At 34.8% G+C, this 21,384-nt stretch overlaps 1 protein-coding gene across 1 annotated transcript; it reads right to left on the reverse strand.

Moving 5' to 3' along the window:
- Positions 1–2,197: 2,197 nt before the first annotated feature.
- Positions 2,198–16,286, reverse strand: LOC111031073 (tolloid-like protein 2). The gene is made up of 15 exons (XM_022310860.1): positions 15,719–16,286; positions 14,569–14,642; positions 14,352–14,474; positions 14,037–14,211; positions 13,433–13,644; positions 12,855–13,062; positions 12,539–12,747; positions 12,208–12,442; positions 11,945–12,141; positions 11,652–11,880; positions 11,254–11,474; positions 10,956–11,138; positions 10,697–10,823; positions 9,910–10,094; positions 2,198–6,306 (listed from the first exon to the last, which is right to left on the reverse strand). Exons 3-15 carry the CDS (start codon positions 14,464–14,466, stop codon positions 5,978–5,980), a joined length of 2,625 nt encoding a protein of 874 aa, XP_022166552.1. The 5' UTR covers positions 14,467–14,474; positions 14,569–14,642; positions 15,719–16,286; the 3' UTR covers positions 2,198–5,977.
- Positions 16,287–21,384: the final 5,098 nt, after the last annotated feature.

Genomic DNA, 21,384 nt, shown 5'->3' on the forward strand with positions numbered 1-21,384 from the left:
ATTTCAATTTTTAGTTCGTTTCTAAATCGGTTAATTTGGCGTTGATCACGTGCTAACTGATTAATTAATCGGCACAGGCTCATCGGCATTTGTTTAAATCGCCAACGAGAACATTATTAATTTTTTTTACACCCATCTTTTGTATGTGCCAACAGATAATCAACACTAGTCTTCGAGAAAACCGTGTTTGTCGGCGAGCTCGGACCACCCGACCTTGCGGTTGTAACGCTGACCAACACCTCGGTTGCCGAGCGGTCACATCATTAGCGGTTTCGCACAAAAGAATTCGGAAGCGCCAGGTCCCCGTGGAGGCTGCACGGCACAAAAAGACCGCCGAAAATCAATCTTCCACCGTCACCCGACAATGACTTCACGGCGCAAATCATCCCTCGATCAAATATTGAAACAACCACTGGTACATTTCATATTATATAAAATATATATTACATGTACCTATAAGTAGGTAATACACCTACCTATATGGATTGATGTTGACTTTAATTTTTAAACACGACACGGCGCGCCACTATAGAATATTATCCATATACCTATATACAGATACACCCACCGAATTCCATTTATTTATTTATTTATTTATAAACTTACAATCTTCGGGTTGGCCGCTCTCGATCAGACTCGACCTATGCACAATATATAAGTTATGAATATGTCAGGGCCAGTCGAGTATAAAATCATTATTACCTCATATTTAATTATTTTTTGATATGATGATTTATACAACGAATATAAAAGGTACATAATAGTATGTACACTGTACGTCTGTACCCAATAGGTACCTCAGCACACTTTAAAATAGCCTGTGGGTTTATCGAACTTCAGGGTATGCACTTTAAAGTTGTACATAGGAGTGACTACAATAATTTATATGTATAAAACAGAACAATAATATTTTCTCAATTAGTCTACCTTTACTACTTTTAGCAATTTATTTTTTAAAACAAATAAAAATTTTAAATACCATCACGATATAGCATACTTCCGGTAAAATAGTATTTTATAATTATTATATAATTTTTGTTATTGAAGCGCTATGTATTATATAAACATGTACTTACAATGCATACACATTTATACAGAGCTTTTCTGTTATATTAGTTTAATTATTAAGTATCTAATTCTTTGAAATTTAATTCAAATGTATGGAATATGATTTCATATGTTTTTTTTGTATTTTATATATAAGTGTCAATAATGTAGTAAAACAGTGTGGGAGATAAAAAAACACATTTTTATAATTCCTATTAAGTATATTTTCATAATGATAATACATAATAATATAAATATTAATTAATTAACCAACATAATAATAATATTATGTACCTAACATTGACTGTAAAAAACAAAACTAAAAACACGCTTTGGCCATACATAAACGTAAAAATAATTTAATTAGGTAATTTAATATTTGTATGATTTTCACCAATCTAAAAAGGAAGTTTGTCAACAATGATTTTCCATTAGGACATTTTGTTTTACTTACTGTATTAACACAATACAAATGTTGATTTTTGTCCTTATAACATAATATTTGTTTACATATACATACGTACGCCTAAGTTACATAAATCATATTATTTATGTAAGGTATTTTTTAATAGTTAAATTATGTTTGATTCCTTTTATTAATTTTAAAAGTTTTATGATATTATTTTATATATATTTTATAGACTAATAATGTTTAATACCGATTTCACTTAACCATATGTTTAAATTTGTTTTCACTAAGCTATGACATACGATTAAAAATTGGACGGACGGCGAAAAAAGTTGCGCGTTAAACTGGTACAACTCGGGATATACAGGCATAATAGGATTGTACTTGTACACCCGTGCGTTCCGTACTTCACGCACAGACGCAGTTTTATTGTTTATATTCATAATTATAATGTGGTTATTTTGTTGCAGCCCGTCCAATTCACAACAACAAAAACAAATAATAAATTAAACAAAAACATTGAGCAGTGTTTTGTTGGTAAATAAAAAAAATTTACCGTGTGCTAAATATTAGCTTACTGGACTGAAACACGTTCGTTTTTCAGATAAACGAAACGTATAAATATAGATGAAACGAATAATATAATATTTTTTGGTCTGAATAAGTTGTAAGCATCGAGTGGCGAGAAGAGAAAGCTAAACAAAATTAATGAATTTTGGTCCTGTATAATATAGTATTATGTTTTCAACGATTTTTTTTTTAATCGTTCGAAAAGATTTGTTTTTATTTGTTATATTAAATATTAATTGGATTGTTTTGTCTTGATTGGTTTAACGGCCTAACCGCGCACATGTTAATTTTATTTTGTAAACGGAAACACATATTACTACAAAAAAGTATATCAGTACAATATTATATATTAATTATATTATTAATAATAATATATATATATATATAATATATATACTTGTAATAACGACTAGAGACTATAGTTGTTCATACGTCACAATCGACTAGATACAAATATAAATAGACTAAATTAATATTATTACTTTTTCATAAGTAATAATATGCACCAAAATAATGTTACACAGCACGTTTTAGAGCTCAAACAATGTTATTACACTAGACCTCTATGGGACTACGCGTAGTATTATTTTATTATGTAAACATTAACGAGGTATACTCAAATATCGTGTAACAATAGAAAAAAAATATTTGGCATAAAAAAAACACAATTTTTATACTAACAATATATAAGCAAAACATTCAACGTATGAGTATTATTAATACGATAGTTAAAAACTTAACGAAAATCCATAACAAAAGTTCGATACACTTACGCTAACGTATAATTATATTTATTATGTTATATACACATTATCGGTAGTAGATTGCCGAAACAAATATTATATAATATTATGTATAAATTTATCATTATCATTATTATTATAATTATAATTATTATTTATGTTAATCGTTACATTCTTGTTAAAATTGGAAGAAATTCATTACAATAATTGTTTTCACTCCGGAATTTCGATAATAATATTTTATCCTAACTATGTACCTAATCTATATAACATAGACCTATTTCCTATAGGGTGTATTATAATATGTGTGTGTATGTAATGGCCGGAAGTGAAAGACTTTCGTCTATTTGTTGACTTTTGGGTAGCAAAACTGTTTAGTGGATGGAGGTCATCGAGTTGAGCAGTTCAATTCAATATACACAGTTATTTGAATTGTCCACCCCTTGAGCTTGATTTGGCAAACGAATAGTTAGAGATTTTACAAGTGCGTTTTATTTAGATTAATATACAACGTTATTGTGCTGGAAACAAAAAACAAAAAACAAAACAAAAAACAATGTAATAATGATTTTAATCGTTTGCTAAACATCTTTTGGAAACGAAACGAATATGTCGTGTAGTGTTTTACGAACAGATTACCTACACACACAAGATAATAATCATGACAAGCTGTCGATGAAATCTCAATCGGATCATAACGATGATATACAAAAAAACTAAACTATACAATATTATAATATATGACTACGAAAGAATTAATGTCGTAATATGTTATCGAGACCGTTCGGGTATTTTGTAATATTATATATTTATATATTAGGTATAAATAAGCGCTGTTATTGTATGTAATAATATAATAACAAGAGGTCCAAAGCGGTTATAATATGACTTTTTATCTAAAAACAAAACCTAAAATTATAAATAGATAACAAAATATGTATTTGTCTAAACTCCAGCCTTTTGAAATTTCGAAAAATCGTTAATATAATATTATCATTAAATACATATTATTACGATAATACATAGGTATTTCATAATATTATGTTATACTTAAAACAAACTGTGAGGTAAAAAAAAAAAAAATCGCCACGACTAGTCTTTCAGCAACGAACATTTTGAAAAACGCAATCGTTCCCGTTTTGCCTCTCCGGAAAAAAAGTGGCAGCGAACGCAAAAGTCGGGAATTCTATTATATTAGTATTATTATTTTTGGCTTAATATGATTGAGCAATTGATTCCATTTTTGACCCTCACTCCCCAATGTATAGTAAAACACACACTGAAAACTAGCCGTGCGCGTGACGACGACGTTATTGCTTATATGTTGTTGTAATGTTATTGAATATTTCATAATGTATAAATAATTTTTTTCGTAGGTTTATTAGTAATATTAATAAATTATATTATAGGAAGTGAACCAACACTCAGCGTCGAAAGTTGGATGGGCGAGAGAGCGATTTTATATTTTTCACGATGCGCTCAGCTGCCCTCCTCGCGACGATCACCGAGTGCGCTAGATGGAGCTATAGAATAGGACGCTCCCCGAAACGACACGCTGATCGATATTTAGCAGAACACACCCTCTTGTAGTCTTGTACATGCATACGGGCCCGGGGGTAGTGTCGTCTATACTATATATTATAATAATATATTTATATATACACATATCATCATCATCATCATCATATAATATCATAATGTAAGAAAAAAGAGATTCAACTTTGCAAGTTTCACACACGCACACACTCAATTCGTTCTGATATTACCTACAAATTACAATATAACAAGTCACTGATTCTATCTGATTAATGTGTTATTATTGTTAGTGTACATTATGAGTACTATAAAAAGTGTCCCGCGAGGAATATAGCCATTAGACGTGAACCGGGTGTTTGCAGTTTTAACTACAAACTAAAAAAATGATTGAAAATCATGAAATTAATAAAAATAAAATGTTGAAAGGTCAACATTTTCAGGGAAATAAACTCTACAAAATAGATATCTTCAAAAATTAAAAAAAATTATTAAAAAATAATTTTTTTGAACTTTTTTAGCAAAACATATAATTAAATTAAAAAATAAAATACACGTGTCCTTGTTTCTGTGAGTCTAATAAAAAAAACCAGATTTATGATATATTTTTATCCCTGCAGGATATATCGCAATGGGTAAATTTTGGCGGGACACCCTGTTTAATATTTAGTATGTAATACTGAAGATGTACGACTGCTGATCGTATTAAAATTGTAGTAAAATGTTGATTCAGCCTGATCGAATTATATTATAATATTATAAGGAAACAAATTATATATTCGACTCGATGATGTTGAAAGACTTTGCAACTTATAATACTGTCATCTAGTAATATCATTCTCCTAACATAACGATACACATTAATATCACACTATGCGTGGGGTGGGCGCGATGAGTGGTGGGTGGGAATGAAGGCGGTGTCAAACTTTAACGAAAATTATTACTTCGCCAGGAGTCGCAGAGCTGCAGAGAGTGAAGTGTTGTTGTTACCGTAACGGTCGTCTCTTGCGGGGTGTGAAAGTCATCAGACCTCATCTGTGATTATCGGTGGTTTGTTTTAGTCAAAACGAACGACGAAATTATAAAAAAAACAAAACGAAACGAAATCTGCCGCCGTCTCAGGGGAAATCAATCTCCGATACGCGGCGAGCGTATTATTATTATAATAATACTATGTAATAGTTACGTAAATGTGACCGCGAACACGTGATTCGAGCACGAGTAACGAAATGACAAAAAATTCGTACAATACAATTATAATATAACATTATACATCATACAATTATATTATTACTATCTAGACACAGTTCGACGTTTATAGGATCGACACGACTAATTTTCGCGCACCAATATTATAATAATATATTATATAGTACAGGGGGGGTACCTATAATACTGCGGCGGTGAATGTTGAGCGATGAGGGGCGGTCACAGTGGCCATCGACCACCGCGACTGCTGCAGAAGTCGACGGGGAGTGTGGCCGGGACGAAACGGGCTCTACTACTACTGCTGCTGCTGCTGCTGTTGCTGCTGAGGATGAGGAGGAGGAGCAGGACTCTGGCGGTGCGCGCGGTGGTCATCCCGGTCTCGGCGGCGGCGGCGGCGGCGGCGGCTGTGGTGTTGGTGGTGGTGTTGGTTGCGGTGGCGGCGTCGGCGGCGGTGCTGCAGTGGACGTCACACGCTGTCCACGCTGGCGAACCGCTCGCCCAGTTCGTCGCACACGTGCTGGCCAGACGACGGCGTGGGGCTGAGCGACCGGAGCGATGGCGGCCGGGGCTCGTGATGGTGTTGATGGTGGTGTTGGTGGTGCCGCCGGTGCCGGTTGTATCCGCCACCCACGACGCCCGCGCCACCACCGACGCCTCGCCGGAACCGATCGCGGCGCCCGGAACCCGAACGGCGACGGCAGCAAAGGCACCCGGCCAGCATCAGCGCCAGCACTGTGCACATGGTCAGCACCGCCGACAGCACCACGTTGTCCATGGCCTCCGGTTCCATCGCACCTGCCAAACAGCACACGCACGCACACGATGTAGTAGTGGTAGTTAAGCGCCCCGGGCATAGGCCACGAGATACAAATGGATTGGTTAAATGTTACAGGTGCCATAAGGCATAAGGTATTGTGGCGATGGTGGAGATAGATGGGCACAAAAGGTGTGACGGTCGTAGAGGGGTGATATGGTTACAGTTGGGGAGGTGGCGGTCGTCGTATAGGCTGTTGCCAAGGAGTTGGGTGCACCCCTTGAACTTAAAAAAAGTAGGAATTTTACAATTTTAACAGGGCATTATAGGACATTATAATATAGGGTCCTTGTTTTTATACGTTGCATTATTTTTATTTCGCTTAGTAATTATTACAGTAAACAAAACTCGTTCTTCCGTTCTTCAAATAATAACCTATATAGTTAACGTCACCGTCGTAAATATTGTGGAATCCAGTATAATAGCAACTATACGGATACTGAGGTTGCCACTATCGACTATACTGATGATAGTCAACTTTTTTTCTTATAGATGGTCTATTGGTCTATAAAATGGTTGTATTTTAAAAAGGTTGTAATTATTATGAGTTTTATTACAGATACCATTTATTCATTATTTTTTCTTGACTGATAAGGAACAAGGTGGGTATCTTTTAAAAACCTTTGTACCTCCATGACAACATATTGTGGGTGCATTCTATTCATAAACAAGCTGTGAAAAGTCTCAATGTAGTTATCTCATTGCATTGTTAAAACTAAATGACATAAAATGCCCACACGAAAACAATACTACCTACCTACCTATGTATTTTTTAGTACATTTTATATGAAGTGTATGTAGGCACGAAAAGAAGATACTATCGTGTATACCTATAGTAGTAATAGATTTTATGGGGGATGCATTTTTAAAGAAAACCGTGAATGGGATTTAAATATTTTAATGAAATGAAAGAGCTGGTTTTACGACAGCTAATACCACATTTCCACATTCGCCACTTTGACCGCACTGGAATAATATCGATTTCATATTCGATGTACCTACGCTACCACGTCGTGGAAAATCCAACATCTATCAAGTGTAGTCGAGTCCTGTTTTATGGTTTTTCACCTCTCAAATAAAAGCAAAAACGCATTTTGTTATTTCAATTAGTCAATTCCCTCCTAGTTTAGTTTTAAAGTAATAAATATACTAATGACTAATGCGTATGAACGAAATCATAAAATAATTAGTCTGATATGACATTATGAAAACTTGTGATGGAGAATAAAAAAATTGTTCAATTGAATGTTTTTCTATGGGTACACGATTCTTATATATTATATGAGGGTAAATTCTGTCGAATATCGATTAATCCCACCCCCGTAACGTAATGTATATATATAATACGTTATTTTCGAAATAAAATATTTCCCCGTCGATCGATATAGTTTTAGCTGTTTTATTTCCATCACGTATGCTGTCATATAGATACGCGGTGGCGGCATCAATATTGTTTTATGATCACGCGCCCAACAACACACACGGCCGATTTCACCGGAACCTACGCTGAATATTATGAGAAGAGTATGTGTACAGGATGATTCGAAAAAACCCACCCCCTTCAATAATGCGGTTATTTCAAATTATATAACATTTTTTGATTTAAAGACCATATTTTTGAATTTTTGAGATTTCATTTACTAGGTACTTAAGGAGTGGACCCTGTGGAGATAGAAACTTCTATTTTTCAAAAGAAGAACCGCTTTACTACTATAATTATTATAATAGTGGATACTATTTTTCTGAAAACAATGAAGAATCAAAATCAATATTCGAACAAGTGGTTTTCGAGTAATTCAACTTCATGTTCTAAGGATAATAGGTCCATTATGATAATGGGCTTGGAATATATTGTGACCATGGTAGTTTTAAAATGTTAATAATTTATATTAATCTTGTCAATATTTATTATTTATAAAAACATAGTACAAGTATAATAAATACTAGATCCAATATTGTATCTATTTAAACCATTTTTAAGGACTATCAACTAATTTCAATATGGGAATAAGTATTTTAATAATTGAAAACTACTAGTTTTATTTTTGAATTAGGACATCAACAATTTAAAAAAAATATCCATTGAATAATATTGACATTATAAAAGGTGGGTTCTCATTAATTATAACACAGAACTTTGAATTGCCACAGGAAAATCCTCAAGTACCTAGTGGAAAAAATCTCAAAAATTTGAAAATGTAAGTAAATTTCAAAAATTGAATTTGTATAAATGCGTTATATTAAATGAAAAAATGGGGACGAGCATGATTAGTGAATCACCCTGTACACATAGGCAATTTGTATTCGGTTCATTACTACGGTTATTATCCAACAGGACTTTGACGTGAGCGTATTTATATATATATATATATATATGTATTATACGCGAAATATTATAGTCGAGACACTCGCGCGGTGGGTCTGTCGTAAAACCACACTTAAATGATTTATGATTTTTAGATAGTTCCGCCACCGCTGCCATAAAACCAGCACTAGTTTACAGCCGATACATAAAATATATATGTAATACGTTGTGTATATACTTGCAGTGTTATATTATATGATTATATACAGTAAGTATTTACACATCACGCTCGCATGAAAACGTGTAACGTTTTTGGTGAACGCGAAAAGAACAAATAAATGAGTTATCGAGTGAACACGAAATAAAATATTATCGTACGTCTTCGAGGCAAATCTCTATTTTCTCGAAAACATGAATGCGAACTTTCTGCTTTATATAATTCCATACATGTGTATTGTATACAATATAAACTACGTGTCCGACAACCTCCGACCTCACGTCACATCAAGTTCCGTCGGCCGTTTAAGATTAATATTTGCTTTTTGAAATTATAATGTTCAATGGTAAATTAATACATAAACACTCAATCATTCGGAACACGTCTTTATCATTTTTTAGTGCTCGTATTTAAAAACTAACAAACAGTCATTTTACTTCATCTATTTATTTATTTCATATTAATATTGCGTATATTAATGGTTAGGACATTATAATTGTTGTGTTATTATTTATAGGATAAGAAAATACTTATGTATTATTAAAACTAGGTATTTTGTTAACATAAAATTTTTATTTTTTAATTATTTTTAACATTATTTACATGAATGACATACATATATTATTTCTAATAATTTCAAATAGGTACTATTAAAATAAAAATCCAAATTTTAGATTTATGTCGAATAACTGATATAGTATAATATATTATAATAAACTTATGCAATAATATAAATATGTAAAGCTTGGCTTATTTTAACAGCCAATAAGGAGAACATTATCAAATATGGATCGACCACTGGAAGTATATCCCCCGAAACGTAGGCGGAAAATATCGTTAAATGTACATTAGGTTGCCTAATGATCTCGGCGATTTTCCCCTTAAATGGAAAAATCTAAACGACCATCAACAATATAATAATGTTATATTCATATGATTTTATCCGACTTGAGTAGATGCGAAACTATTACGCGGCCCTATTTTCCCCATTTTCGGTACACGTCATCGTCGTCAGGCGTCAATGCCATTACCATTACAAAGGATCTAGTAAATAATACTCACAGTTGATCTCGTCTGACACGTCGTTGGACCCGCAATTCATCACGTTGTTGCACCTCAACTGATTGGATATGCAGTAACTTGAGTTTTCGCATTGAAACCCCGGACACGAGTCGGAATTATCCAATACTTCGGTCCAAGTCGCGGCGAAACCAGTGCCGTTACCTGATTTGTCAGCCACGACAAAACTGTAACGACAAGCATAATATTATTACCAATCTATTTTCATCGATCAGACGCGCCGCCGGATGTTATTTTGTATGTGTATTCTACTATGCTATATATATATATTCTGATGGATCGGTAGGTGGTACGCGTAATTTTGTAGTTTTCGATTCTCTGAGCGAAGTTTTACGATGATGTATTTTTTTTAAATTTGTTTTGTGTCCGTGATCTTTTTTCGGGTAGAAACTCCTTCCGGACTCGATCAGGTCGTGCTCACCCAGTTTCCGGTGCGAAATTAATGGTAGATTGTGCTTTATATAGTACCTACACTAAAAAGGTCATTTATTTGATTTCCTCAAGTTTTCGTAAAATGCGTAAGAAAAAAAGTTCTAATTTACGAAACACCAGTTTTTCCTTAAATCGATATTTGGTTTTTCTGTTTTAATTTTACTAGTATAAAATGCTAGATACTTGAAACCCTCGGTAATGTAATAAATTAAAAATCTATATAAAAATGGAATTAAATTATTTCATAAAATATTACATTTCTAATCAAGTTTCGCTCGCGATTATTTTTTTGATTGTTAATGAAAGAAAATAATAACTGTTTTTTTCGTTATTTTACCTTATCCTGAACTGATTGGATTCGGATAGAAATTGCCACGACTCAATGGGCTTTTCACCACACAACTCCAACGGCGGTTCTTCTACAGATGGCCAAAGTCTGACGACTGCCGTCGCACAGCCTCTGGCTGCAGAAATGGTGAATTAAAAGATACATATTAATAAATTTCGTTCATTGTGTAATAATACTTTATAGAATCTACAAGGTGAAATTGTAATGAACGTCTAAAACACGTTCTAGAAGAATGTTTTGTACTTACTTGCCGGCTCTCCTTCCACCGAGAACGAGACAAAGTTGAGCAGTATTTTGTAATTGGGCCTGACGTTTATAAACCAATTGCACGTTCTGCTCGGCATTCCTTTCTCCGGTGCAGTATATTTGAGCGGGAAATTCGGACTCTGCACCTTTCCAGAATCTGCATTACTGATATTACTACCGCAGTCTTGAAACAATACCAAAAAAAATTTAATATGATTATTTTATAGGTATTTAAATATGTTTTATTGTCCCAAGCTGTTCTGAGGTATGCAAAAATATTAGTGAACCACACGACTTACCACCGAATATCGGCTTGGCGTCGTCGAAAAAATATCTGGCCTTAAAGCCACTTGAGACACCTTCCGAGTTCGTGTGCAGTAACACTTTCAGACCGATTGCACCCCGGTTCGATTCCAACGGTCCAGGGGCTGTCATACCGCAATATCTACCTACAATTTTCTCTGTACCATCTTTGTAAATGTTATATATTTCGAGCCAGTCCTCCTTACAAACAAACACCCTAAACAATAATATTAAATAAATAACAAAAAAAGATACAAAACTTGCATTTAAATCTTAGCAATAATAATTAATATTATTAATATGCCACGCAAGTATAGTAAACATATATTTTATTTCCATGTACTACACATACGCGTGACACGCGTGGTAATAAATAATATCGTTATTTCCGTACCCAAATTGGACTAATGAAATGTTAGCTACGTCAACTTTGATTTTGAACTGATCGAATATCACGGTGACCTGTTCGTTGGGCGTAGCCAAGAATAGAAACGTACAGTTCAGCCCGTTGGGATAGTTGGCCGGATGTCTGGGTGAGTTAAAATCTCCTCGTTTCTTAGACTCGCTACGGTAAGTAAAATGGCACGTACCGTTCGGTGCAGCCGTTCCGGGTATAAGATATTCTAACGAAAAGCAGAGAATAAAATATAACACTTAAAAAAATATATATTTCTACCAAGCGCTTACCGGTTTCAAACGTATATTTGGCTTTAAATCCTCGACCGTGTAGTTCGCCACTACTGAAAACCATTGCTAGTCTAGCACCTTCACTCGTCACTACTTTTTCGTCAGCTTCATCACCACACATTTCGTAGTCAAACTTGTCATAGAGGTCCATGGCTTCTTGACCTCTTAAGTATAGTTTTAGGTAACCGTCCGTGCATCTTAAATTTAAATAATAATAATTAAAAATTGTTCGATCCTTTTAAAATGTGGTAGTAAACTCTTACTCCTGTTCGTTGAGATGTGCTTTGGGTATGTTGAATTTTTGGAATTCTAGCTTAACTCTTTCCAAATCCTGTGCACCTTCGAGACCGTACACAAAATACCGGCACACGATTTTTGGGATGTACGGAAACGGGTAGTTAGGACTATATATGTAACCTGTCGAAGTTCGTTTACTTAACACTTTTTGATCGCATTCAGTGCCTCGAACGTGTTCTCCGTCGTTTATCCCAATAAAATCTAGACAAATACAAGAAAATTAAACTCATTTAATAATGAAAATAAGATTTTATTATAGGGATATAGCGGTATGTGACTTATGTGAGACAGACTTACCAAGTTTGACAAAACTTTCGCTAAATTCAAACATGCCTTTGAAACCGCGGTTCTGTGTATTTGCGGCCCTATGAAGTGTGTCGAAAGTTACATATAAATAATTTTTAGTAGAGTAGACCACTAAATTTCGTTGTTGACCGCAGTACTGGCCGATCAAAGGGCTTGTAGCATTTGATCCGTCATAAATGCTTACGATGTCAAAAGGACAGCTGCGGAGCAACAAAAACCATTGTATCGTGAATTTCGTAAATTTATGGTACGCGTACATAATATGTATAATGTATATATATATTATATTGGACTAAAAAATACTTACTGCGGGCCTCCGTAAAATAAGTCAAAGTCTCGGAATTCTAACCGCACCCTCTGGTTGGCTTGTCCGTGAAATAAGTATGTACATTTCATTCCTTTGGGATATATACCCGGGTACGTCGGCGTGAGTATGGTGCCTATTTTTTTCACATTAGAGTTCACGACAAACGAACATGGGCTGATCGGCGACGGCGTTCCCAGTTGGAATGCGGCTATAAACACACACCCACGTCGTATACGTATGACCATATTATATAGACAATCGAGACCAAAGCTCGGGCTGCGTTCTAATCTATTACAGATGTGCAGTGGTGTCGTGAATGGCTATTTCATAAAGCGACCGCTTCATGGAAAAATGGGGCTGGGTATCTTAATGGCATAGACTCGTTTATAATTTACGATTAATTTATGTACTTTTACCTATTGGGTTTGATGGTGTAGGCGTAAGCCATTCTCATTAATACGTGAACTGCAATTAGTGGGTGGGTATTTATTTTAAATAGTCGCTTCATAGAAAAAAAAAGTTCACTCTATCACTGCAGATGTATAATACAACCTATAGACTATTCGATAAATACTTACAGTCGTTGCTGAACGAATAATAGCCCTCGAACAACGATGACGTGGTTGTATTCTTGTCCGTGTAGAAGCTAAACGCTACAGTTCTGTACAACGACGTCCGGTCCCTCGGTGGTATTAAGCCACAGTATCTACCTCCAAACGGTGAATTTATCAAATCCTCCGTATCGACTTGTTGAACCTCCGAGTACACGTCCACGTATTCGTGCACGCATCTGTGGACGATAATGCACTTATAATTTCATAATATATAGTATCGTTTAATAGCACACGTAGGCATGCCGACCCAAGTTAATTGATTAGTATGACGTGTACTTTCCGTACAATAATATTATACATCGTAAGGTTTCGACGTGTAACTGTACGGACTCGTATGCATCGTCATAGGGTAATGCGTCACATGTGTATAGCAACAATTCATAATAATAATATAATATAAAAACTTAGATGTCCTTAATTTTAAAACAATTATTATATAATCGACGTATTGGTTGTTGTTATTATTATTGAAGGCAGGCGGGATACCGAATAGGGTTAGAGTATTTACATTATATTTTGATAAAAAACATATCGTGGGCCTGTTTAAAGAGCAAAAGGAGCATCTTACTCTGGAGGTGTGCTTCGGAGCTTGAACGCGGTAAACGACACGAAGACCTTCTGGTGCGAGGCGGCCACGAACGTGAACACGCACACTTTGGACTCGCCGTAGATGTTGGTGAATTCTGGAGCCCGGAACGTGCCATTCTGCGGACCGTCGTTGCTCACAAACGTCTTGTCACATCCTATAAACATGCGAGGAACCATCGTATAAACGAAATTATAATATGTATTATTATAATGTTGTGTGTCCGAGGGTATTTTAGTTTATAGGTTAGGTTAGGTTATGAATTATTTTAATAATGAAGCTGAGAACGGCACTTACCGGACGAAGACAGCGTTCTCTGAGCACTGGCGCATACCGATAACAACAACAGCAACAACAACGACGACAAGGGCACCATAAATCTGCTACCGGCATGCCAATAGTCTTCGGCCATGTTATGTCCTTGAAAAAAAAAATACAACCAAATCCCGTGATCGAGGTTTGCGAAATAATAATAATAAAAAAAGAAACACTTGGCCAACACAAAATTACTTACCATAGCGGCAAGGCAGTATGGTTTCAATCGCAATGTCAAATCGTCATCCGGAAAATTACATCTAACGAGCTAATCTAAACACACAACAAAACGATATGTTGTTAGGAAAATACCAAATTGATATCTTTAGCACACAATCACATTCTGTGTCGCAGCCAGTTATGTATTATAGTTTGTATATAACATATTATAGAAACACCTTCCCCTTCAATCGTATTTAAGCAAAAATATAATTGTTATATGAAGCAGATTTCTGCAAAATATGACGTCGCATGGTTCGATTTCATACTTGATAAGTGTTATATTGATATTACGATTGATCACCGCAATAAAATGTATATGATGCCTCTCACAAGTTATATCTATTTAAATATAAATATAAAACTACCCTGCAAAAAAAAAATTCTGACTGCTTACGAGTTGCGACTAACCCACTCTAGAACATATCAAAATCAACGATCGCGACGGTTTAAAAACATATAATAAAACAAAATGTAACAATATTACACCCAATCTAGCCCAAGCTACATTGTATAAATACTAAATAGCATGTATTATAGAATTATAATTGTGGAATCAATATCGCACTGCAGATGATCCAGTGGAAGTTGACGATGTTTTGTATGGATTGGGTGTGTTATCAACATAGCGGCTTTAATTGTCGGGGGGCAAAAATTAATCACTATTTACCGACCCATTTAATATGATAAGTTTGTCCTCTCAATATTTTTTTCTGGGGGGAAACTGCCACCTAGTGACCCCCCCCCCCAAAAAAAAAATTCCACTTATGATTGTCGTGGGCATGTAGGATTTTGATTGTGTGATACCGAGGGGGGGGGGCATATACTTAAGTATGTAATTATATGTAGATATAAATGATATCGTACAATAATAATAAATAATTATGACCGAAATGTTACACTTAACAAAGTCACGGGATGAGACGAATAAAATCACGAACGCATATTATAACTTGGGTGAACGATTTGCTAAAATGCAAAGATGATATGCGTGGGTGTGTGTGTATGTCTGTTGACAAGTTATATGGACGATGGGTAACAGGGTTAGATCACTTCACCACGCCACTGCAGTTTCAGTCGATAATTGATATGATTAATTAATGCAATGCAAATACGTATAATATACTTACGCGTGTCCCGGTGATCGATAGAACTCGAGCAGCACGCGCCCCGTTCGAAGTGCGTGCCGCGGTATGCGTGCAGGTGAACGGCTTGGTCCGGTCCGGTAAACTGCGGTATGCGGTATGTGTGTGCGTATACGACAACGACGACACTGCAGCAGCACGCGCCCCGTCGTTCGGTTTAGCACTCGATGGCCGTGTCGTATGGTGTAGGGTATATACGACGGCGGTTGTTGAGCAATTTATCGGTTAGCGGGCGGACATTGGCGAAGGATGAAGGGGGGACGGGGGGACGGGGGGCTCGAGACAAAAAAGGAAAAACCCGAAAAACCCGAGAGTAAAAACAACGCGAAAAATAACTAGGTCAATTCCGGCGGTGATGCGTCTTGGACGTGGCAGTCGTGTTTGTCGTAGCGTCGATCGTTGTCGGCCGAAAAACCGCTTCGTACGTGTATAAGAGCAATACGATTTAATAATACGCCTACGCTACAATAGCACAAAAGCACTGCAGCGCGCGCGACGATTGTTGTTGTTGTTGCGTTGCGCGTCGTACGCGGGTCTGGCGCGAGGTAAGCAGCGGCGGCAGCGGCGGCGGCGGCGGCGGCGGTCTTCGGTCATGATCCGCGGGCGAGTGGTGGTAACGATCGGGCGCGCGCGCGCAGGGACCGGCAGCTCCGAGCGGACGCGCGCTCGAAGGATCCTGCGGCGGCGGCGTATACGCGCACTGGCCAAATAATAATAATAAACGTTATTTTACAGGGGTGGCGGCAAGACGACCGATGCACCGCTATACCAATATAATTTAATACATTTTGTGTAAATTACTATTATATCAAATTGCAGTTTTGCAGAATATCTACCTATGATTTTTTGTTGGTTTTCCAGACTTCAATTTTCGGCCGAAGAGGTTTTCGGACTTTTGAAAAAAATTAAATTATGAAAACCGTTTTAGATTTGAGCCCAGTGGTGGCGGCGAGAACTATTAATTTTAATTACTCATAATATATTATTAAACATCACGCGTACGACGAAGCGCGATTTTTTTTTTTTCATTATCATCCGCACACCGCCACACCCCGCCAGTCACCCTCGCCGTAGCCAATATGCGTGAGGGTGACTCTGGTTGTAAGACGTATATCGTATAATATGTAATATGTATACCTCAAACATACTGCGTATCGTATAATGTATAGTTTTGAGAAGTCGCCTGAATCGAATTGCCGGACGATGGGTGTTCAATAATAGTACTAGAGTTCAAAACAACAAACAATAACTCTGTAATCACTTAATCAGGGATTGTAATCGATTTTAAACATCGATAAAAAAAATTAGGAAATGTTCTGTGAAATATAACCCAAACTGTTTTAATGACATTCAAAATGTTTATTCAAATCGAAAAATATTTATATTAATAAGTTATATCAAAATAATAATCTTAGATATAATATATGGGTTGATCTATTTAACTTACCACACTCATTATTTCGGGAAACACTAACATTTTGGTCTTTGGAATAGGTTATTACTTTTACATAATCTTAAGTCAATACAAAACAATATTAAAAAAAAAAATTATATTCCTCATCAGTCATCATTGTCATTTTTAAGTAATTAACTCTATTAAATGACAACATATACATTTTTTATTTTATATTCAGAAGTAGAATATTATTTTGAGTATTTCGATTCATACAAAAATCAAATTTAGGATAACTAGTTTATTGTTAGTTACAATTATTTGTGTAAAAAAATGTTTAGTACATTATTCCTTATAACTACTAACTAATATAACTAATAGAAATCAAAATTTTAATGTAAAAGTGATATTTTAAATCGGAAAAAAATATGTATAAAATCTAATTATTAAATAATAATTAAAATTAAAATCGAAAAATTTCATTTTTATATCAACTTGCTTGTAAATTGTAATATACGTATCACAATATAACATGACGTCTTAGATTTAGAACTAAACATGTTTAATATATGCAATAAACGATGAACATGAGGGCTTATTATTAATTTTATATATATAATATATACATCACACAGTTGCTTACTTAGCTGCTCAGTGATGTACTACGCCGCGGCCGCGGTGACGTTGCAAATCAATATCTCTTCATCCCGATAATATAAATATTATCCTTGTGCACTGTTTATCATATATTATACAATATAATCCAATAAGACCGTAAGTAGTTGAATTGTGTCGGTTAGGTATTCGTGCCTAATATTGTAATAAATAAATAACGGGAATCGCTCGGTCTGCACTGTGCACCTTCCATTTTCGAGAATATCGAACGCGGGTGTTCTGCAGTATTCTTCTGCAGCTGCTTTTGCCAGACGCCGATTCTGGTTACACATTTATTCCCTTTTAATTATTATAAAGATAATTTTGAAATCTCAAACTAGTCACCCTACCTACCGTCGCCTACCGAATCATCTGAATTATCTACCGAAATTGTTTACAACAATTATAGTACATTTGAAATTTTAAAAAATACGTAAATTTGCATCATCGAGACAAATTTTATCGCGTATCGTTCAGTAGGTATGACTGTATGGGATGTATGCGAGTTATTCACAATTAATAATTGTTTAGACGTTGTATTGTAGGAAAATCGAATTTTCGTATTATAAAACGTTATTAAGAAAATAACAATAACATTATGCGAGTATCGGTGTCTAGGGAGTAACGAGCGAGACAATTTTTCCCAAGAGACCAGATAACGTTTTGTCTATATTTTATATGTATGTGTTGGTTGGCACAAAAGCGACACATAAATTATTATGTACATAGATTGAGAGGGGTTCTCGAGTTCGAGGTAAGCATAATAGTCAATAGATTTACATAATAATATCTGTGGAGTCGGACTCCACAGTTAAGACACTGGTATTCAACTTGGGCGAATATCGAGTAGTCGACAGTCGTAGAGGAAAAAATGTTAGTATTATCAATACTGCCGTCTGCCATACACATAATGTTTAATTATGACTTGAGTATTTCTCTGTTTTGAGTTGGACACAATAATTATACTGAGTATTGACAACGTGGTGTGGCACAGAGTATGCGCGGAACCAAGTTGCAGAAAACACACCAGTGTTTTTAGCTGTGTCACTATTATAATGACATGATGTCATTTTATTGTAACTACGTAAGTACGCGAACACATGCTGTCCGGTTTCAGCCACAGTGGGAGAAATCATCCGGTTTTCGGGCTCGATGAAAATACATCGTTTTAGATAAGACCGACCCCCCACCATCCTAAAATAACCAATGCGGCCGTTTGACTTAAAAATAAACAGCGACACGTTGCAACTTGCTGTTGGCTGTGTCCGGATTTTATCAAAACACTTGGCATTTGTTATTAGTTGATCACCCTGATTTACACAACAGGGCGAGTCGCGAGTCATATCACTATTCATTACACGCCTGTTATTGTCTTAAATTCTGTTATTATAAATATATATCGCGTAGCTTAACTTTTTTAGATTTGAATACATTTAAAAAATGTTTGACGTGTATAAGTTAACTGAATGGGTCCAAAATAGAAATCATAATGCCATACGGAAGACAAGTGCAAGCAATATATGAACTGGAATATACAAAGTGACGGTTAGTTAAGATTTTGTCTATGAAAACTTGGTCGAGTTATAGAGCATCCAAAAAATAATCGAGGTAAGGTTTCGTCATTATTGTGACCAGTTCAACCCTTCCGCCTTTTTGTATTTTTTCAGTATACGTAATTACTTAAAAATATGACTCACCTCACATTTTTGTTTTTTAAATCAGAGGCACCAAAATCATAATATTCAATCACCATACAATTAGTCGGATTAAAATTAATTTCAATTTCATAACGATTAAAAATTATAGGCATTTGTCAAATGATTTTACTTTTTAAATTTATTATTATATAGGTTATCAGATTGTAAAAACTAAAAATAGTTTTAGTATTAATATTGAGACTTGTATCTACTACCTACATTACTGCACGACTGCGCAGACTGTAGTACTGTACTACTATGAAATCAGAAATATGAATAACGATAGTATGTCGATATTATAGTATTGTACTATAAATAGCTGAAATACCCGTGTGCAGTTTTGTTTTTTCATATTTTTCTATTTATAATATATCTCTATAACTTCTTGGAACAATTCTTATCTACACAACGGACAAAAAGGATAGGTTGCAGGTAGCTGGAAACCCGCGGGCCGCCATGAGCCCGTGCCGTGCAGCACAATACGTATTGACGATGAATAACTATAATATTGTTAATTGCTCCACTAGAACATAAAATTTTTGAAAATTCTTTCCTATTGCTCAGTGAAAATATGAGAAGAACCTCTATTCAAAATTTCAAGTTCGTACGTTGCGTAGTTATTGAGTTACAGCGATCAGTGACTAAGTGGTATTTGGATTTTATATGTATAGATAATTATAATATTATATTACATCTACATGGTTAGACTACATAGCCTTTAATTTGTAGACTGCAGTATTGTATTATTAATAGTTATTACCATACCGAAAAGAAGAGTAATTTTTTAGTTGGAAATTAAGGAACACTAATCCTATGTGTTAAAACTTGAATGTTAAAGTAATGTCTGGAGGGGGGTTAAAAAATGTTACACTACACACGCGAGGTGCAAACTTAAAAAGAAGAATGTTAACATGTTATCCATATGATAACTCCATATTATAATAAAATATTGAATTTTTTTGTATGTAAAAAAAAAACCGTAGGTATATACAATTTTAACCGAATGTTTATATTTACTTTAATTTATCGGTCGATCAAAAACCTTGAAATTTGAATAGAAGGTTCCTCATAAGTTGTTGTTGGTGGAAATTTAAAAACAAGTTATATTATTATACTACACAATATATTTTTGATGAGTGTCTGAAGTTGGAATTTTGATTAAAAAAATTTTAATTTGGGTAAAGTGCCTATCCATTGTGATCTATGGGTGTTGTAAAAGTATATAATAAATTATTAATATTTTTATCTTCGCATGAGCAATTCAAAAAATATAAATAATATATTATTATAGGTAGTTTAATAAAGTTATATACGAACTAAATACCATTTATTAGTAATAATTTTCGAGCAAAGAGGAAATAACATTTTTTGAGTCGGCAAATTGATAGGTTACACACCCTTCCCTCATAATAAAGTTTAGTTTAGGGAGGCACTGTGAAATCCCATTCCCCCTGATAATATTATGTATTTATTTATATAATGAATAAATTACAGTTTTCTACGTCTTAAAATCCATACATTTAAAATATAAATAAAATTGTAAAAATTGTTATCAAATCTTAACTTAGTAAAGTATACTGTTTATCTATAGGCGTGTGTTCGCAGAGGCAACAAAAGCAAACGATTTTCTCACTCTTTAGTGTTTACTGGTAACACCTCATATGACATTACAAAGTTTGTTCATTGCCAAAACGAAAGTGTGTTATCAAGGGAATCAAAAATAATAACATTTTACGTAACCGTTAAAAAATACTTTTTGTAGTAGGAGCAAAGCGAACAAACAAACTAGTAAACAGTAAGCGGTTTTGATATACAATTATTATAATTTAACGCCAAAACGATTTTTAGTAAACTGTTTGCCGGTACCTCTACAAAAATGTATCATATAATAAAATTATAGTTTTATT

The sequence above is a fragment of the Myzus persicae genome, unplaced genomic scaffold, assembly GCF_001856785.1.
Source record: "Myzus persicae strain clone G006 unplaced genomic scaffold, MPER_G0061.0, whole genome shotgun sequence".
NCBI classification, from domain to species: Eukaryota; Metazoa; Arthropoda; class Insecta; order Hemiptera; family Aphididae; genus Myzus; species Myzus persicae.